Source organism: Aythya marila (assembly GCF_965140915.1).
Source record: "Aythya marila genome assembly, chromosome: 14".
In the NCBI taxonomy this organism is placed as follows: Eukaryota; Metazoa; Chordata; class Aves; order Anseriformes; family Anatidae; genus Aythya; species Aythya marila.
The window spans coordinates 8,801,363-8,815,043 of record NC_139055.1 but is presented as its reverse complement, the minus strand read 5'-3'; the positions used below and the strand labels follow the sequence as shown (position 1 = coordinate 8,815,043).

General features: G+C 44.0%; 1 protein-coding gene across 4 annotated transcripts in view; it reads left to right on the top strand.

Moving 5' to 3' along the window:
* NRG2 (neuregulin 2) overlaps window positions 1-13,681 on the top strand; it is a gene marked incomplete at its 5' end in the record, with an annotated part of 177,219 nt that overhangs the window by 124,057 nt on the left and 39,481 nt on the right. For 2 of the 4 annotated variants that reach the window (XM_082771876.1, XM_082771875.1), the window contains 2 exons: window positions 267-385; window positions 4,775-4,840. In XM_082771876.1, the coding sequence (XP_082628002.1) occupies window positions 267-385; window positions 4,775-4,840 (185 nt within the window). The remainder of the gene's footprint in view (window positions 1-266; window positions 386-4,774; window positions 4,841-13,681) is intronic. The other 2 variants (XM_082771874.1, XM_082771877.1) reach the window with 1 other exon arrangement.

Genomic DNA, 13,681 nt, shown 5'->3' with positions numbered 1-13,681 from the left:
GAGAGCAGATGCCAGACCAAACCGTGGCATCAGGCTAAGAGCAATGGGATCAGAGGAGATGTTCATTTAGGAAATCATGATGGCTGTGATTCCTGGGAAGGGTCTCATTTGAATCCTGACCTGGTCTATTCAGCTCTTGAGACTGGGCAGCCCATCTCTTCCAGAAGGGGTGACTTACTAGGCAGTGTAGTAGGGCCAGGAATGGTTATCAATTTATGAAGATGGTTAGCAACTGAATAAGAAATGTCTGCTGTACTTTTCAACAGAAAGATTTCCAGACTGCAGTTCAACAAGGTGAAGCTGGAAGATGCTGGGGAGTACAGCTGTGAAGCGGAGAACGTTTTAGGGAAAGACACCGCAAAAGGCAGCCTGAATGTGAGAAGTGGTAAGTGAAGAAGCCAGCAAATGTCTTGAGCCATCTGTCATTCAAGCAGAAAGTGGGAGGTTCTGCACGTGATCTATGATTTTGTTTCATGCTTTCAGAGTATCGAGTAAAACAATCTTGGGAGATAAGAAAAATTGCAGCTTAGCATAAATGTTTATCTTTGTTATCTGTCACTAGCAATGTGGTAAATTTACATTTTAAATAAACTTACAGTCTATGTATTTTTTAAAAGGGGCAAGGAGGAAAGAAAAATGGTGAGCTTGATGTTTTATTTTTTTTTAAGAATTTCTGAGAAGCAAAACTCACCAGAACACAAGTAATTAAACCATAGCTTTGTGATGAATGAAGTTGCTTCTGGTTTTCATCCTAGAATGTGTGCTCCATCTCTTAGAGCTCAGCGGATGGAGTCTGAGGTTAGGTGGTTTTATTATTATCTTGGTTATAATAATTATATTGCTTAACATGATGGTTTGGATGCACCCTCCAGCTCAGAAAGTCCCCACAGTGGTTGCCAGAAGCTGGACGGGTGTGACCAAGGGAGGGATGACTCTGTACAAGCTCTGTTGCCTAAGCTCTTCCTCCTCCGTTCACAACAGCCACTGTGGGAGCCTAGGCTCTCTGCGATGCAGCCTGTTGGTGCGATACTTTTTCTCTGCTGTTGTGCTTTATTAGCACTGGTCATATGTGAAGGAAGGTATTTTTCTCCCACTGCTTTCTGGCATTGTTTTTCTCTATTAACCTCTGCCTCAGCAGTGCTTGCAGTCATGAGTCTTTATTTTGTGAGGCTGGAAAATCACATAGCCTCCTCCTCAGTTGCTCTGCCTGTAAAAAGCCAGTGCTTGCAAAACCTGGGGAAGACAACCCATGCTCAGACCTTCTGCTTGTGAAGTTAGCTTTGCTTCCTTTCCAGCCATGACAGGAAAGGTGTCCAGAGTAAGCTAACTGAAGCAGTGCCACTCCTTTTTTCTGACTCACACTCTGTCTGTCCCATTGCAATGCAAACAGTTCCAGCTGCATGCACGGGCAGTGAGTGCCTGCCACCAGAGCCCTGTGCGCCAATTCGGCTCCTTCTTTCCAGCCACTAGCAATCCGCTTGCAAAAGAGGAAGACTGATTGAATAGTGCCCATCACAGCAAGGCCCTGAGCCTGCACACTGCTTATGGCACATCTGGCCATACAACTACCAGCTGACTCTTCCTGTGTGTGTTGGTAACGGCTGCATCTAGCAGGGTGCAACTCTTCCTTCTCAGGAAGGCAATGTGTCTGGCAAGGGCAGGAGCAGGTGGCTTTCTCATTCATGTTGCAGGGAGTGTGAGGACACACCTGAGTTGCTTAGAAATGTGTTAAGAGTAGAAAAGCAACCAAAGACACCAAAAGATCTGCCCTGTACCTTTGCGTAGTGGGAGCTGCAGGCTGCAAGGTCCTGCAGGTCTAGTAGACAAAAGATAGCCCAGCTTGTGGTGGTGTCTTAATTAATCCATTTTCTAAGGAGCCTTGAAAATCTGCCTTTGGCTTTCAACACTCAGCTGCATGCATACCTCACTGCTGCTGTTTGAAGGTCACCTGGCAGAGTAGCGGGTATTTGCAATTAAATGCTAGTTGCATCCTTTGCAAAGTTAAACAAGATGATGATGAAGATCACTGTAGACTTTTGCCCTTCTGACACCCTCTTTGCACTCTTCTGTTGCTGCTCCCTGGAGCTACCCAGAGCAGAGCAGCCTTCAGCTGTGCCTGTGCACTTCTCGCTCATGGAGTCTCCTTCTTTCATTCCCTGTTGTCCCTACTGCTGGGCTTTCCTGGGACTTGGACAGCTTTCCTCACCTCACATCTGCACACTCCCTTCCTCCATGATTTCTTTCAGTAGAAAACTCCCCAAGGCATCTGATTGCCTCTGAATCCATGTGTGTGCACTCTTCTGTCCCAACCTGCATTGTTCTTTGGGTTCCTTAGCACTCGTTGTGTTGTGGCTACATCTCAACACTGCTCTGTGAAAACTCTAGGGAGTCTACAGCAATTAATCAGAACTGTGTGAGCTGGCCTCTCCTTGGAGCCTTCCCCTCTTTCCCTCAAGCTCAGTCCAGATATCAGTTGCACAAGGGATCATTTCAGTCATGCAAATCTGTTGCAAATCATCAAAAATGCCACAATGAAAAGAGATTTTCTTTAGAAAAAGAGTGGCCACAATGCGGAGATCAGTAATGAGTGGTATTCCTCAGGGGTCAGTATTGGGACCAACACTGTTTAACATCTTTGTTGGTGACATGGACAGTGAGATTGAGTGCACCTGCAGCACGTTTGCCAATAACACCAAGCTGTGTGGTGAGGTTGACACACTGGAGGGAAGGGATGCCATCCAGAGGGACCTGGACAGGCTTGAGAGGTGGGCCTGTGCAAACCTCATGAAATTCAACAAGGCCAAGTGCAAGGTCCTGCACCTGGGCCGGGGCAATCCCAAGCACAGATACAGGCTGGGTGGAGAATGGATCAAAAGCAGCCCAGAGGAGAAGGACCTGGGAGTGTTGGTTGACAAGAAGCTTGACGTGAAACAGGAATGTGCACCTGCACAAAGCCAACTGTACCTTGGGCTGCATCAAAAGAAGCATGGCCAGCAGGGTGAGGGAGGTGATTCTCTCCCTCTGCTCTGTTCTTGTGAGACCCCACCTGCAGTGCTGTGTTCAGCTCTGGGACCCTCAGCACCAGAAAGACATGGATGTATTAGAACAAGTCCAGAGGAGGGACACAAAGGTGATCAAGGGGCTGGAACGCCTGTTCCACAAAGACAGGCTGAGGGAGCTGGAGTTGTTCAGTCTGGAGAAGAGCAGGTTCTGGGGAGACCTTATTGCAGCCTTCCAGTACCTAAAGGGGGCTACAGGAAAGCTGGAGAGGGACTCTTTGTCACAGAGTGTAGTGATAGAACAAGGGGTAATGGCTTTAAATTAAAAGAGGTTAGGTTTAAATTATATATAAGGAGGAAATTCTTTACTCTGGGGGTGGTGAGGCACTGGAATAGTTTGCCCAGAGAAGCTGTGGATGTCCCAACCCTGGAAGAGTTCAAGGCTAGGTTGGATGGGGCTTTGAGCAGCCTTATCTAGTGGGAAGTGTCCCTGCCCATGGCAGGGGAGGAGGGAGGAGGGTTGGGACTAGGTGGTCTTTAAGGTCCCTTCCAACCCAAACCATTCTATTATTCTATGGTAATGTCATGACCCCTTGTCACCTAGAAAATGCCCATCAGCCAAACCCAGTAGCTCATCTCTTCTCTGCAGTTATGGTATTTCCACAGAATGCCCAGCTCAGAAATAAAAGCTTTCCCATTGAAAAGTTTTGGAAGGGTATCAGTTTCTGAGGAAATGCTTCTGGGTTTTAGCAAAAACATATTGTGATTTGGTGCTATTTTCTGATTTTTATTACTTTGAGGTAAATTAGCTGCATTCTTAGAAAAATGTCCCATTTCCCAGTCCTCTTTATTGAATAGTCCAATATTGGCATCACAAGTAGGAATGAGAGAACAGCTGAGATGTGGCAGTTTTAGACTCTTTTTTTTTTTTCCTCAGAAAATTTCTAGACAACTCCTAAACTCATATCCCACCACCCCCTTTGCTAAACATCACAGGAAAAATTAAACTTATCCGAAAAGTGGTTTTGCTTTCCTTTTAATTTACCTTTTCCCAGTGGTCTTACCATCTGTCTCTAAAAGGGTGCTGTGCACACAGCAGAGGCTCCTGATACTTTCTCCTTTGCACATCTTGAGGGTCATGAGGGGCTTTGACCAAGAGGGGGCTTTTGCTGCCAGCTGGCTTGATCAGAGCTGGTGACTATGGACGATGGACTTCCCAATATCCTGCTTTGTAAGGAGGAAATAGCTATGTGTACTGGGCTTCCATATTGCCTCGGGTCTTGGCCTTCATCTGTTTACAATTCTTCCATCTCTTGTAAGAGAATTACTTCGTGCTGCAGAACTGCAAATAGTTATAGGGTGGAAGCTCATCAGACCATCTCACCTTTTCCTATGCTCCATGTTTTTCTCCCTGTGTCTGTGATCTCGTCTTTGCACTCTTGTGGCCATCAGGGCTAAGAAAACCTTCTGCAGTTTCACTCGTCATGTGCCTGGTGACTCCTGAGCCATTTCTGTCTTTTTATCATGATGTCCCTTTACAGCAAGGGGACTGACATGCCCTGTGCTATACCCCGCAGAGGCACTCATTTATCTGTCTCTTTCACACAGTTACCCATCTGAGCGTCCTCTAACCACTACTAACATATCGATAGTCTCCCCAGCCTGTGCCACCCAGCAGCACCTGCTCTTGTCCTCCTCCCTGTAGTAGCTAAGCCCAATCTTCTCAGCTCAAAATAGATATTTTGTTCACTACTTTCTTACCTTAATTTTCCCAGGAACAACGAAAGCACCACAAGTTTTACCAGCCTCAGAAACTAAAATAGTTGTTATGGAAGAAGAGTGTAAGTACTTCTCTCCCCACCCCCCTTATAGTTTCTTTCCCCTTATTTGTTTTGTTTTTATGAGACAATTTACATAAATGCTTTATTTCCTCCTGGAATCTTCTTTAATTGCTACTTCTCTTTGATTTCTCCCAAAGCTCTGATCTTTCACTAAATCTTTCAAAATACAATTTATATTGCTGGTGTCCATCTTAGAGAGGAAAAAGGTCAATAACTATTATGATGGTAACCTGAAGAACATGCTACTTAAAATTGGAGATGGATTTTAAACGTTTGCAGCTCTTTCAATGTATGGGTTTTTTTGACACTTGTAAGATGTCATTGTTACAACCTGGGGTTTAGGGATTTTATTTTTATGAGTCTAGGTAAGAAAAAAAAAAGGCTACAGGAAATACAGGAAAGGAGACACAAGTCTTCTAAGAATAAGTCAAAAGAAAAAGGCAGAAAATACAGCTGAACCCTGCTGGCACATTATTTCTTGAATCTCTACAAAGCAATAAAAGATTTTCCCAAATGTTTAATTTGATTTGATTTGGTGGAAGTGCTTTTTAGCATTCCCTTCTATTCAGTTGTCATGAGTGCTGTAAAAAATAGGCACACAAATAAAAATCAAAACATGGAGCAATGTATACAAGTGGAAATCTAGAAGCCTGGCTGTTGGTTCAGCTCTTTCTAATGGAGGGCATTATTTCTATGATGGAAAGTCTCTCCCTGCTCATGGACGCTGCGGCACACAGAGATTGTCAGCATGCTGGATAACCCACTGGGATCCAATCCAGATGAAAAGGCACCAGAGAGCTGAGGACCAAGAAGTTATTTCAAGATCTGTGCTATATTTTTATTCCAGCTGCTCACACCCTGAACTGACAACACAGCTGGCTGTGCCTCTGTATTGACAATTCCACTTAGCAGATTTCGTGAGAATGTTTTTTGTTTGGAAAATTCAATCTTTTATTATTTTAAAAGAAATCTGATTCTATGCACAGCCGGGACTAGTCAGGTATCCTTTAAAAGCTTTTCTGATTAGAAGATTCCACTTAAAATTTGCTCCTTCATTGTTCTTAGGCTTCCACTGCAACAGTGACATAATACTGAGATGTAGCAGCATGTACTGTACTGTCCTTCCTCAGGATTTTTCCTTTGGGCTCATCAGCATAGGTCCATGCAACATATTTGCATCACATTAGATATATGCTAATTTCACTGAAAGCAAAGTTTCAGCAATAGAAAGGAAACATACAAAATCACCATGTGGCCTCCACAGAAGTTTCTTCTATTGAAAAATCTTATCCTCTGCTTTCTCAACATAGAAATGTCACCCTTGGCCGTCTGCTTTTTTTCTTAATGGTATAAAGAAATGGTAAAGTCTCCGTAGTTAAAACTGTAATCGACTTTTTCCTTTACATTCCTTTTTTATGATTGCTCTCTGCTGTTATCTAATCATAGTCCCCCCTGATTTTCATACATGATTGCTACTGGTCTATCACAGAATTGCACGTTTCTAATTTATGGGGAAGTAATGAAAATGTTGTGAGGTGTGATGATCTGGAAGGATGACAAGTGTCTCATTGTTTTAAAATTCTTGTAATTCTTTTAAATATTTATATTCATAAGCTTGTCTGGCAACATAGGTTGTCCCACCTTTCGTTGTTTCACTTAAAGGTTGTAAATGATCCACTGGATTGTAAACACCATCTTGAGAAAGCACCATGGAAGCTGGAGCTTGGTGATAGCTGCAGTTCCCTGGGAAAGGAGAGCACCTTGTGCAGGCAGCTTGGTCACATCTTTACATTTCTGTTTGGACCCTGGTGCAAGGTGGGCATGTTACCAGGCAGGCTGGGTACAGGTGTTAGACCCAATAACTCCAGAAGATCACCATGTCTTCTATGTGGCTCAGATGGTCCCTATGGGTAAAAGGGTAAAATCCAATCACTCTGTGTAGCCCCATGTGCCTCACCCCCTATCTCCCTGCTGCTCCTGTTGTATATGTTTTTAACTAGTATTTTTCTGTAAGGTCCCAGGTTCTTCCTGGGTGGTCTGGCCTTCCTTTCTACTACTGCATCTGGAACAGGAATCACGTATTTCCCCCTTGGAGTACTGTTAAGTATTGTTTAATACTTACGACCTCATAAATGTAGCTACTAGCAAATCCTTCCACATCCTGAGTCACCCCTACCTTCTTCCTCTTCAATAGTGGCCACAGACCCCTAGGCATTTCTGCACACTTGACACGAGGCAGGTTTAAACACCAGACAGCACTCAAAACATAACCCAGGTCTTCAAGGTGTTCTGTCTCTGTTCTTGGGTAATTTTATTTTTTTTTTCTCTAGAAGCATATGTTTTGTCCTACTGTTTTCCAGCTCAACATCTTCCCATGCCTAACTGGCACTTGACACAAAGCTACAGAGTGCAGGGGGGCAAGCTTGCACCATAAGTTCTCAGAAATATTTGTGTCATTATGATAGTGTGCATGGGATCTCTTTCCCAGCTACTGTACCCCTTGCCTTTAAGCTGGCTGCAGCAGGTCCTCTGGTTCTCTTTGACAGGGTACTGGTTGATATGGGCTTCACAAATCTTATAACAATATGTAGAAACCCAGGGATCTCATGGTTCTTCTGCTGTAGAGACAACCCTGATGCTAGTCTGGACCAGGGACTAAAGACAGCAAACTCAGAAGTTCTGGATTCAAATCTGCCTTGCATCCTGGTCCAGTCCATATGGGTACAATGCTATACTCAGAGTACTGGAACCTTGCCAGGCAAAAAGACGCGTTTCCTGGTGCCCCCGCTACAGGGTATGTGCGTGGGGCACCACTCATTCAGTGGTGTGAACACCTTCAGATGAGATTCAGTGCCATGTAGCAGATGTAACAAGCTGTGCCATGGAGTATGTTGAGAGCTGTCCTGGTCTTACAGGTGTAGTGTTGATCTTTTGTATGCACGGTCAAGCCAGATTCTGAAGGCCAGATTCTGAAAGAGAATCTCCAGTGTCTGAGAAAGTCCTTCTGTGTTGCTGCATATTTTAACATGATATGGCTGTCTTACACCTTCTCTGAATATATGTTTGATTCTGAGAATTGTTGGACTAGAGAAGCCATAGATATGCTTTCTTAAAAAAGCACTGCAGCTTAGAAGAGAAGATAAGCCTACTGCTCTTATAAAGGAGTCTTCCTATTGAGTCTAGGAAGTGTAAGATAGGTGCAGTAGCCTTGTCCATAGTGAAAAAGTGTTAAATAAGACGTGTCATCTTACGTTTATCAAAGGCTAGGAGTTTGCACTGGATGGCTACAATGGCTCAGCTCACATGCAGGAACTTGCAGGGGTAGGGTAACTTGATTGCGTGCCTTGATATGGAGAGAAAGGTCCTTTATACTCATTTCAACATCCAGAGTACTCAAAATGGTAATGTGATCCTGTCACGGTGCAGCTTGAAGCAGATAGACAAAGGTTCAGGAGTCTGGCTACAGACCTTCTTGGTAAACAGAGTAGGAGTCATTCTCAAAGTTCAGAAACATTTTGATGGAGAAAAAAATGGAATGAATTTCAGAGCAATCTGTAGAGCAGTCTGTAGAGCATTCTGAGATGGAAGGTCTATGCAGGACAAAGATACTAAAATGTTATCAAAGATTCATTTTTAAAAGGTAAGGTAATGTTTGAAATCTGAAAAGGTCAAGTAACCTCTTTTGCTCATTTTCTGCTGTTGAGTTCTCCTCTACTTCCTTTGCTCTATTTGGACCAACAGTTGAACTCTTAAGGGTAAAAAGAGAATATAGTCTATTCTCTCTGTGTAAACGAAGTACAGTTTGGATGCTGTCAGAATACAAGAGGATCTGACAATGATGGGCAGGTGCTCTGAAACAACATGTGGATCATTGCAGCTGCTCATCTGGACTCTGCTTCATCTCGTTTGTCTGGGACACTGTCTAGCTAATCTGGTTGAGTGCCTTTACTTCACCAGCCTGTGTAGGTTGGGCAGTGTTTGCTGGGCCACCTAATTTCACCCTATGTGTGCTCTGCAGCATAGTGAGGTTTGGGATCATATTAGAAGGTGGAAGACAGACAGAGCAAGAGAAGCAGAGCTGAATTGTGCTGGGAACATGAGGGTTGGGAGATAACGTGAGGCACTTCGATGAAAACTGAGCTCTGGCTTGATTTCTGGGGCTTTTACTTCAACCGCTGGGGATCATAAGTGCTACCTGAAGTCCCTTTAAAGATCCCCATGGAAGTTTAGGTGAAATAACCCTTCTTTCTCTGATTAAGTCCATCCCGCAGTGCACCGGTGTGGGCACACAGATTTCATAGCTGTCATCATAGTGATGTAATTGGACTTATTGGGTTGGACTCATTCAGGCTCTCCCTCTCCCATTTACTGCCATGTTTAGCATGGCTGGTGATGGGAATTCTTTCCTTACTTCCTCTCTCTCAAGTGAGATAAGCCTGGAGGACTGCCATGATTATAATGGCTCAGTGGTATCTTTTCTATGATATGGTTTCTAAGTCATGTTTGATCACATCTAGTTGAACCAAAACTTCAACAACTTTTAACCATGGTTAGATGATGTGCTGAGCAAATTCAGCCAATTCCACCCACCTTTCCTCAAGTCCAGTCTTGCATGGCCTTTACTGGATAGCCTTGGCAGATCTACGCATTAATTGATAGGTTCGGTTCAATCTCGGTTCACTCCAGGTCAGTCCAGTCTGAAGGCATTGTACCCTCCTAGAGCTAATGGTGGTAAAAACATGAGCATGGTGCAGTTGGTTTGGAGCTGAAGGGTGTCCAGCCAGCACAGGGCACAGCTAGAGCAGATGGAAGTTGGCCTGCCAAGGGTTATGTGGACAGACCAGTTTTCAATATTAGACTAAAAATAAGTCCTGGCATGACCTTTACTCAGATAATTTAAAACCATAAATTTAGGATCCAGAACCGGAGGTGTGGTTGATAATTGAGTGAAGCCTGCACACATGCAGGCATGATGCCTTGAGGTGGACGTGTTGGAGATCTTGCTGTTGGTCTGCAGAGATCGCTGTGTTGTGCCCTTGTGGTGTTAGGTGATGTTGATTGCTTATTTTGCTCACTGTGTATTTTTGAAGCAACCATCCCATCTGATATGATACTCAAGGTGTGATGTAAAGACAGGTCTCTACAACTCTGAAGTCAAAGATGGGGAGTGTGGAATAAAGTGTGGGTTGGAAGCTGACATCCCTTTGGAGAAGGCAGTAAGCCCAGCCTTCTGAGCAGGAGGCTGTGTACCAGGAGATCTGCACTGTTGGTCTGACTCCATCGTGTGATCCTGGCATGTTGCTTCACTTCTTGTGCTTAAGCTATCCCACCTGCAAAGCATTCCTGCTGGCACTAGCCCTGCTTTTTAAGTTGTTGAACAAATCCCCTCATTGAAATATCATGTTGCTGCTATTACAATTCATGATGGGGATTTGGGAAAATAAAATACTGCAATGCTAACACAAGCATTCTGGGAGGCTGGTGGTAGAGAAAAACATGGGAAGAACAACTGCATAAAACTGGAGAGATCAGCCTTCAGGAGCAACTAGAGGCTTTATGGTAACACAGGACTTTGTCCCTTCAATAGCTACCTGTCCCACAGAAACAAGTAGTCTCCTGGTGCTTTTCAGTCTTTAAACTTGTTCCTTAATGAAACACCAGAATAGTACAGATGGATGATATGGGGAGTGCTTCTTGTGTGGTTTTGATCAGCAGTATCTGCTGCTCTCAGATGAGTGTCCTGCAGTCTGACATTTGTATTTTTGGGTGAGCTTCTAGTCTGCAGATATTGATCCTCATGATCTCCTCAGGAACTGGGAAGGTAATTCCAGCAGGATCTATTTTAATAAAATGCAGGAGTAAATATTGGAACATTTCCAAAGTAATAAACATACAGGAGCAGAATTTTTATGAGCTCTAGAGTCACTGATCCATTGCCTGGTGAGCCCCAGTCTGCACAAATCCTTTCAATTTTATGTACAGATAGCAGAAGTGAGCATCTAGCCTCCATTCAGTTTTTATTAAGGGAAGGGAGTGTTGTACCAGATGTACAGAAACCTGCCTCAGAGAGAATGGTTAGGATCAACAGTCCTGCAGTGTATTAATCAGTGTAAATCATGGATTTAGTGTGGCTCACACCAGGATTACCCTGCTACAGCTAAGCAATAGAATGGCCAGACACCTTCTCAGCCATGTTTTTCTGACAAGGAGTTGGATGAACTGGCTTGAGAGGAACCTCAGCAATTCTGTGTTTTATCAGTAAGTACATGAGGCATATACAGAGCAGGCAATTTGTATACACTCTCTGACCAGCTGAGTTCATCTGTCTAACTGAATGTCTAAATATTGAGAGAATAAAGTGTCTGTACTCTATGAACCCACCAGTCAACTTTATTAAAAAAAAAAAAAAAAAAAGAGAGAGAGAGAAAAACTATCCCTGTCTCCTTGCTTTCTTGACATTAGCTGTAGCTTGTGAAAAATTAACTTAAATTTATAGTCCAAGCTGCATTAATTAACTCTCTGGAGACTGCAAGCAGAGTTTTTCACTAGATTCCGGAGAACAGGGCTAGTGGTCTGCCTGAGAAGGTTAAATAACATGCATGGTATAAGATTCCCTGCGTAATCACTGATGGTCTTTCTGCATAGTTAGAGTAGAATAGGCTAGGCTAGGCTAGGCTAGGCTAGAAAAGAACAGAATAGAATAGAATAGTTCGGTTGGAAGGGCTAACCAAAAGTTAAAGTATATTGTTAAGAACTTTATCCAAATGCCTCTTGAACGCTGACAGGCATGGGGAATCAAACATCTTGCTCTTCCAGTGTTTGACCACCTTCATTGGAAAGACATTTTTCCTAATACCCAGTCTGAACCTCCCTTGGCACAGCTATGTGCCATTCACATGCATCCTATCACTGGTTACCATGGAAAAGACATCGGCACCTCCCTCTCCGTTTCCCCTCCTCAGGAAGTTGTAGGGAGCAATGAGGTTGCTTCTTAGCCTCCTTTTCTCCAAACTAGACAAGCCAAGTGTCCTCAGCTTCTCCTCATAGGACATGCTTTCCCTCTAACCAAGTTTGTTGCCCTCCTCTGGATGCATTCAAGTATTCTTTGCATATTGTGGAGCCCAGAACTACACACAATATTCAAGGTGAGGCCACACCAGTACTAAATATAGTAAGATAATCCTCACTTTTGACTGGCTGGTTATGCTGTGTTTAATGCACCCCAAAATGCGTTTTGCCCTCTTGATTGACAGGACACACTGCTCCAAGTGGTTAGATGAGGGGAAAAGTCCTCAGGTTACACCAGGGGATGTTTAGGTTGGATATTAGGAGAAATTTCTATACTGAGAGGATTGTGTGGCCTTGGAATAGTCTGCCCAGGGAAGTGGTTGAGTCACCATCCCTGGAGGTCTTCAAGAAACCTGTAGTTGTAGAACTTAGTAGCATGGTTTAATGATGGACTTGTCAGTACTAGGTTAAAGGTTGGAATAGGTAGAATCATAGAATCATTAAGGTTGGAAAAGCCCTCCAAGATCATCTGGTCCAATCATCATCCCTCCACCAATGTCACCCACTAAACCATGTCCCTAAGCACCAGGTCCAACCTTTCCTTGAACACCCCCAGTGTTCACAGATACCATGAGACACAGTATCTTTTGATAACTTACTAAAATCCAGTAAGATTACATTCATTGCCTTCCCTTCATTCACCAAATGGGTAACCTTACCATAGGAGATCCAATTACTAAGACAGGACTTTCTTTTCATGAACCAGTGTTGATTATGCCTGATAATTTATACCTATAATTTATATACATATATATATACCTATACTATATATTTTACCAATATTTATAATTTATGCCAGGCAGTCATTCTGGTGGGGGTCTATTATAGACCACCAAACCAAATGGATGAGACGTTCTACAAGCAGCTGGCAGAAGTCATGCAATCACCAGCACTTGTAATTGTGTGGGACTTTAGCTTCATAGATATCTGCTGGAAATGCAATACAGCCCAGAGGAAGCAATCATGGAGGTTCCTGGAGAGCATGGAAGACAGCCTCCTGACACAGCTGCTCAGTGAGCCTACCAGGAGATGTGCCCTGCTAGACTTGCTGTTCACAAACAGAGAAGGACTGGTGGGAGATGTGGTGGTCAGGAGCTGTGTTGGGCAGAGTGACCATGAAATGGTAGAGTTCTCTGTTCTTGGCGAAGTCAGGAGGGGGATCAGTAAAACTGCTGTCTTGGATTTCTGAAGGGCAGACTTCGAGCTGTTCAGGACACTGGTTGGCAGAGTCCCTTGGGAGGCAGTTTGAAGGGCAGAGGAGTCCAGGAAGGCTGGGCACTCTCCAGAAAGGAAATCTTAAAGGCTCAGGATCAGACCATCCCCATGTGCCCCCTGAGCCAGCATGGAATAAGACTGGCCTGGCTGAACAGAGAGTTGTGGCTAGAGCTCAGGAAGAAAAAGAGGGTTTATGACCTTTGGAAAAGAGGGCAGGCCACTCAGGAGGACTATAAGGATGTTGCGAGGCTGTGCAGGGACAAAAGTAGAAAGGCCAAAGCTCATCTGGTGTTCAGTCTGGCTACTGCTGTTAAAGATAACAAAAAATGTTTTTATAAATACATAAACTCGAAAAGGAGGACTAAGGGGAATCTCCATCTTTTGCTGGATGCAGGGGGAAACTTAGTGACAAGAGATGAGGAAAAGACTGAGGTGCTCAATGTCTCCTTTGCCTCAGTCTTTAGCAGCAAGACCAGTTGTTCTATGGGTATGCAGCCCCCTGAGCTGGTGAAAGGGGACAGGGAGCAGAATGTGGCCCTCACAGGAGTGGCTGAGGGA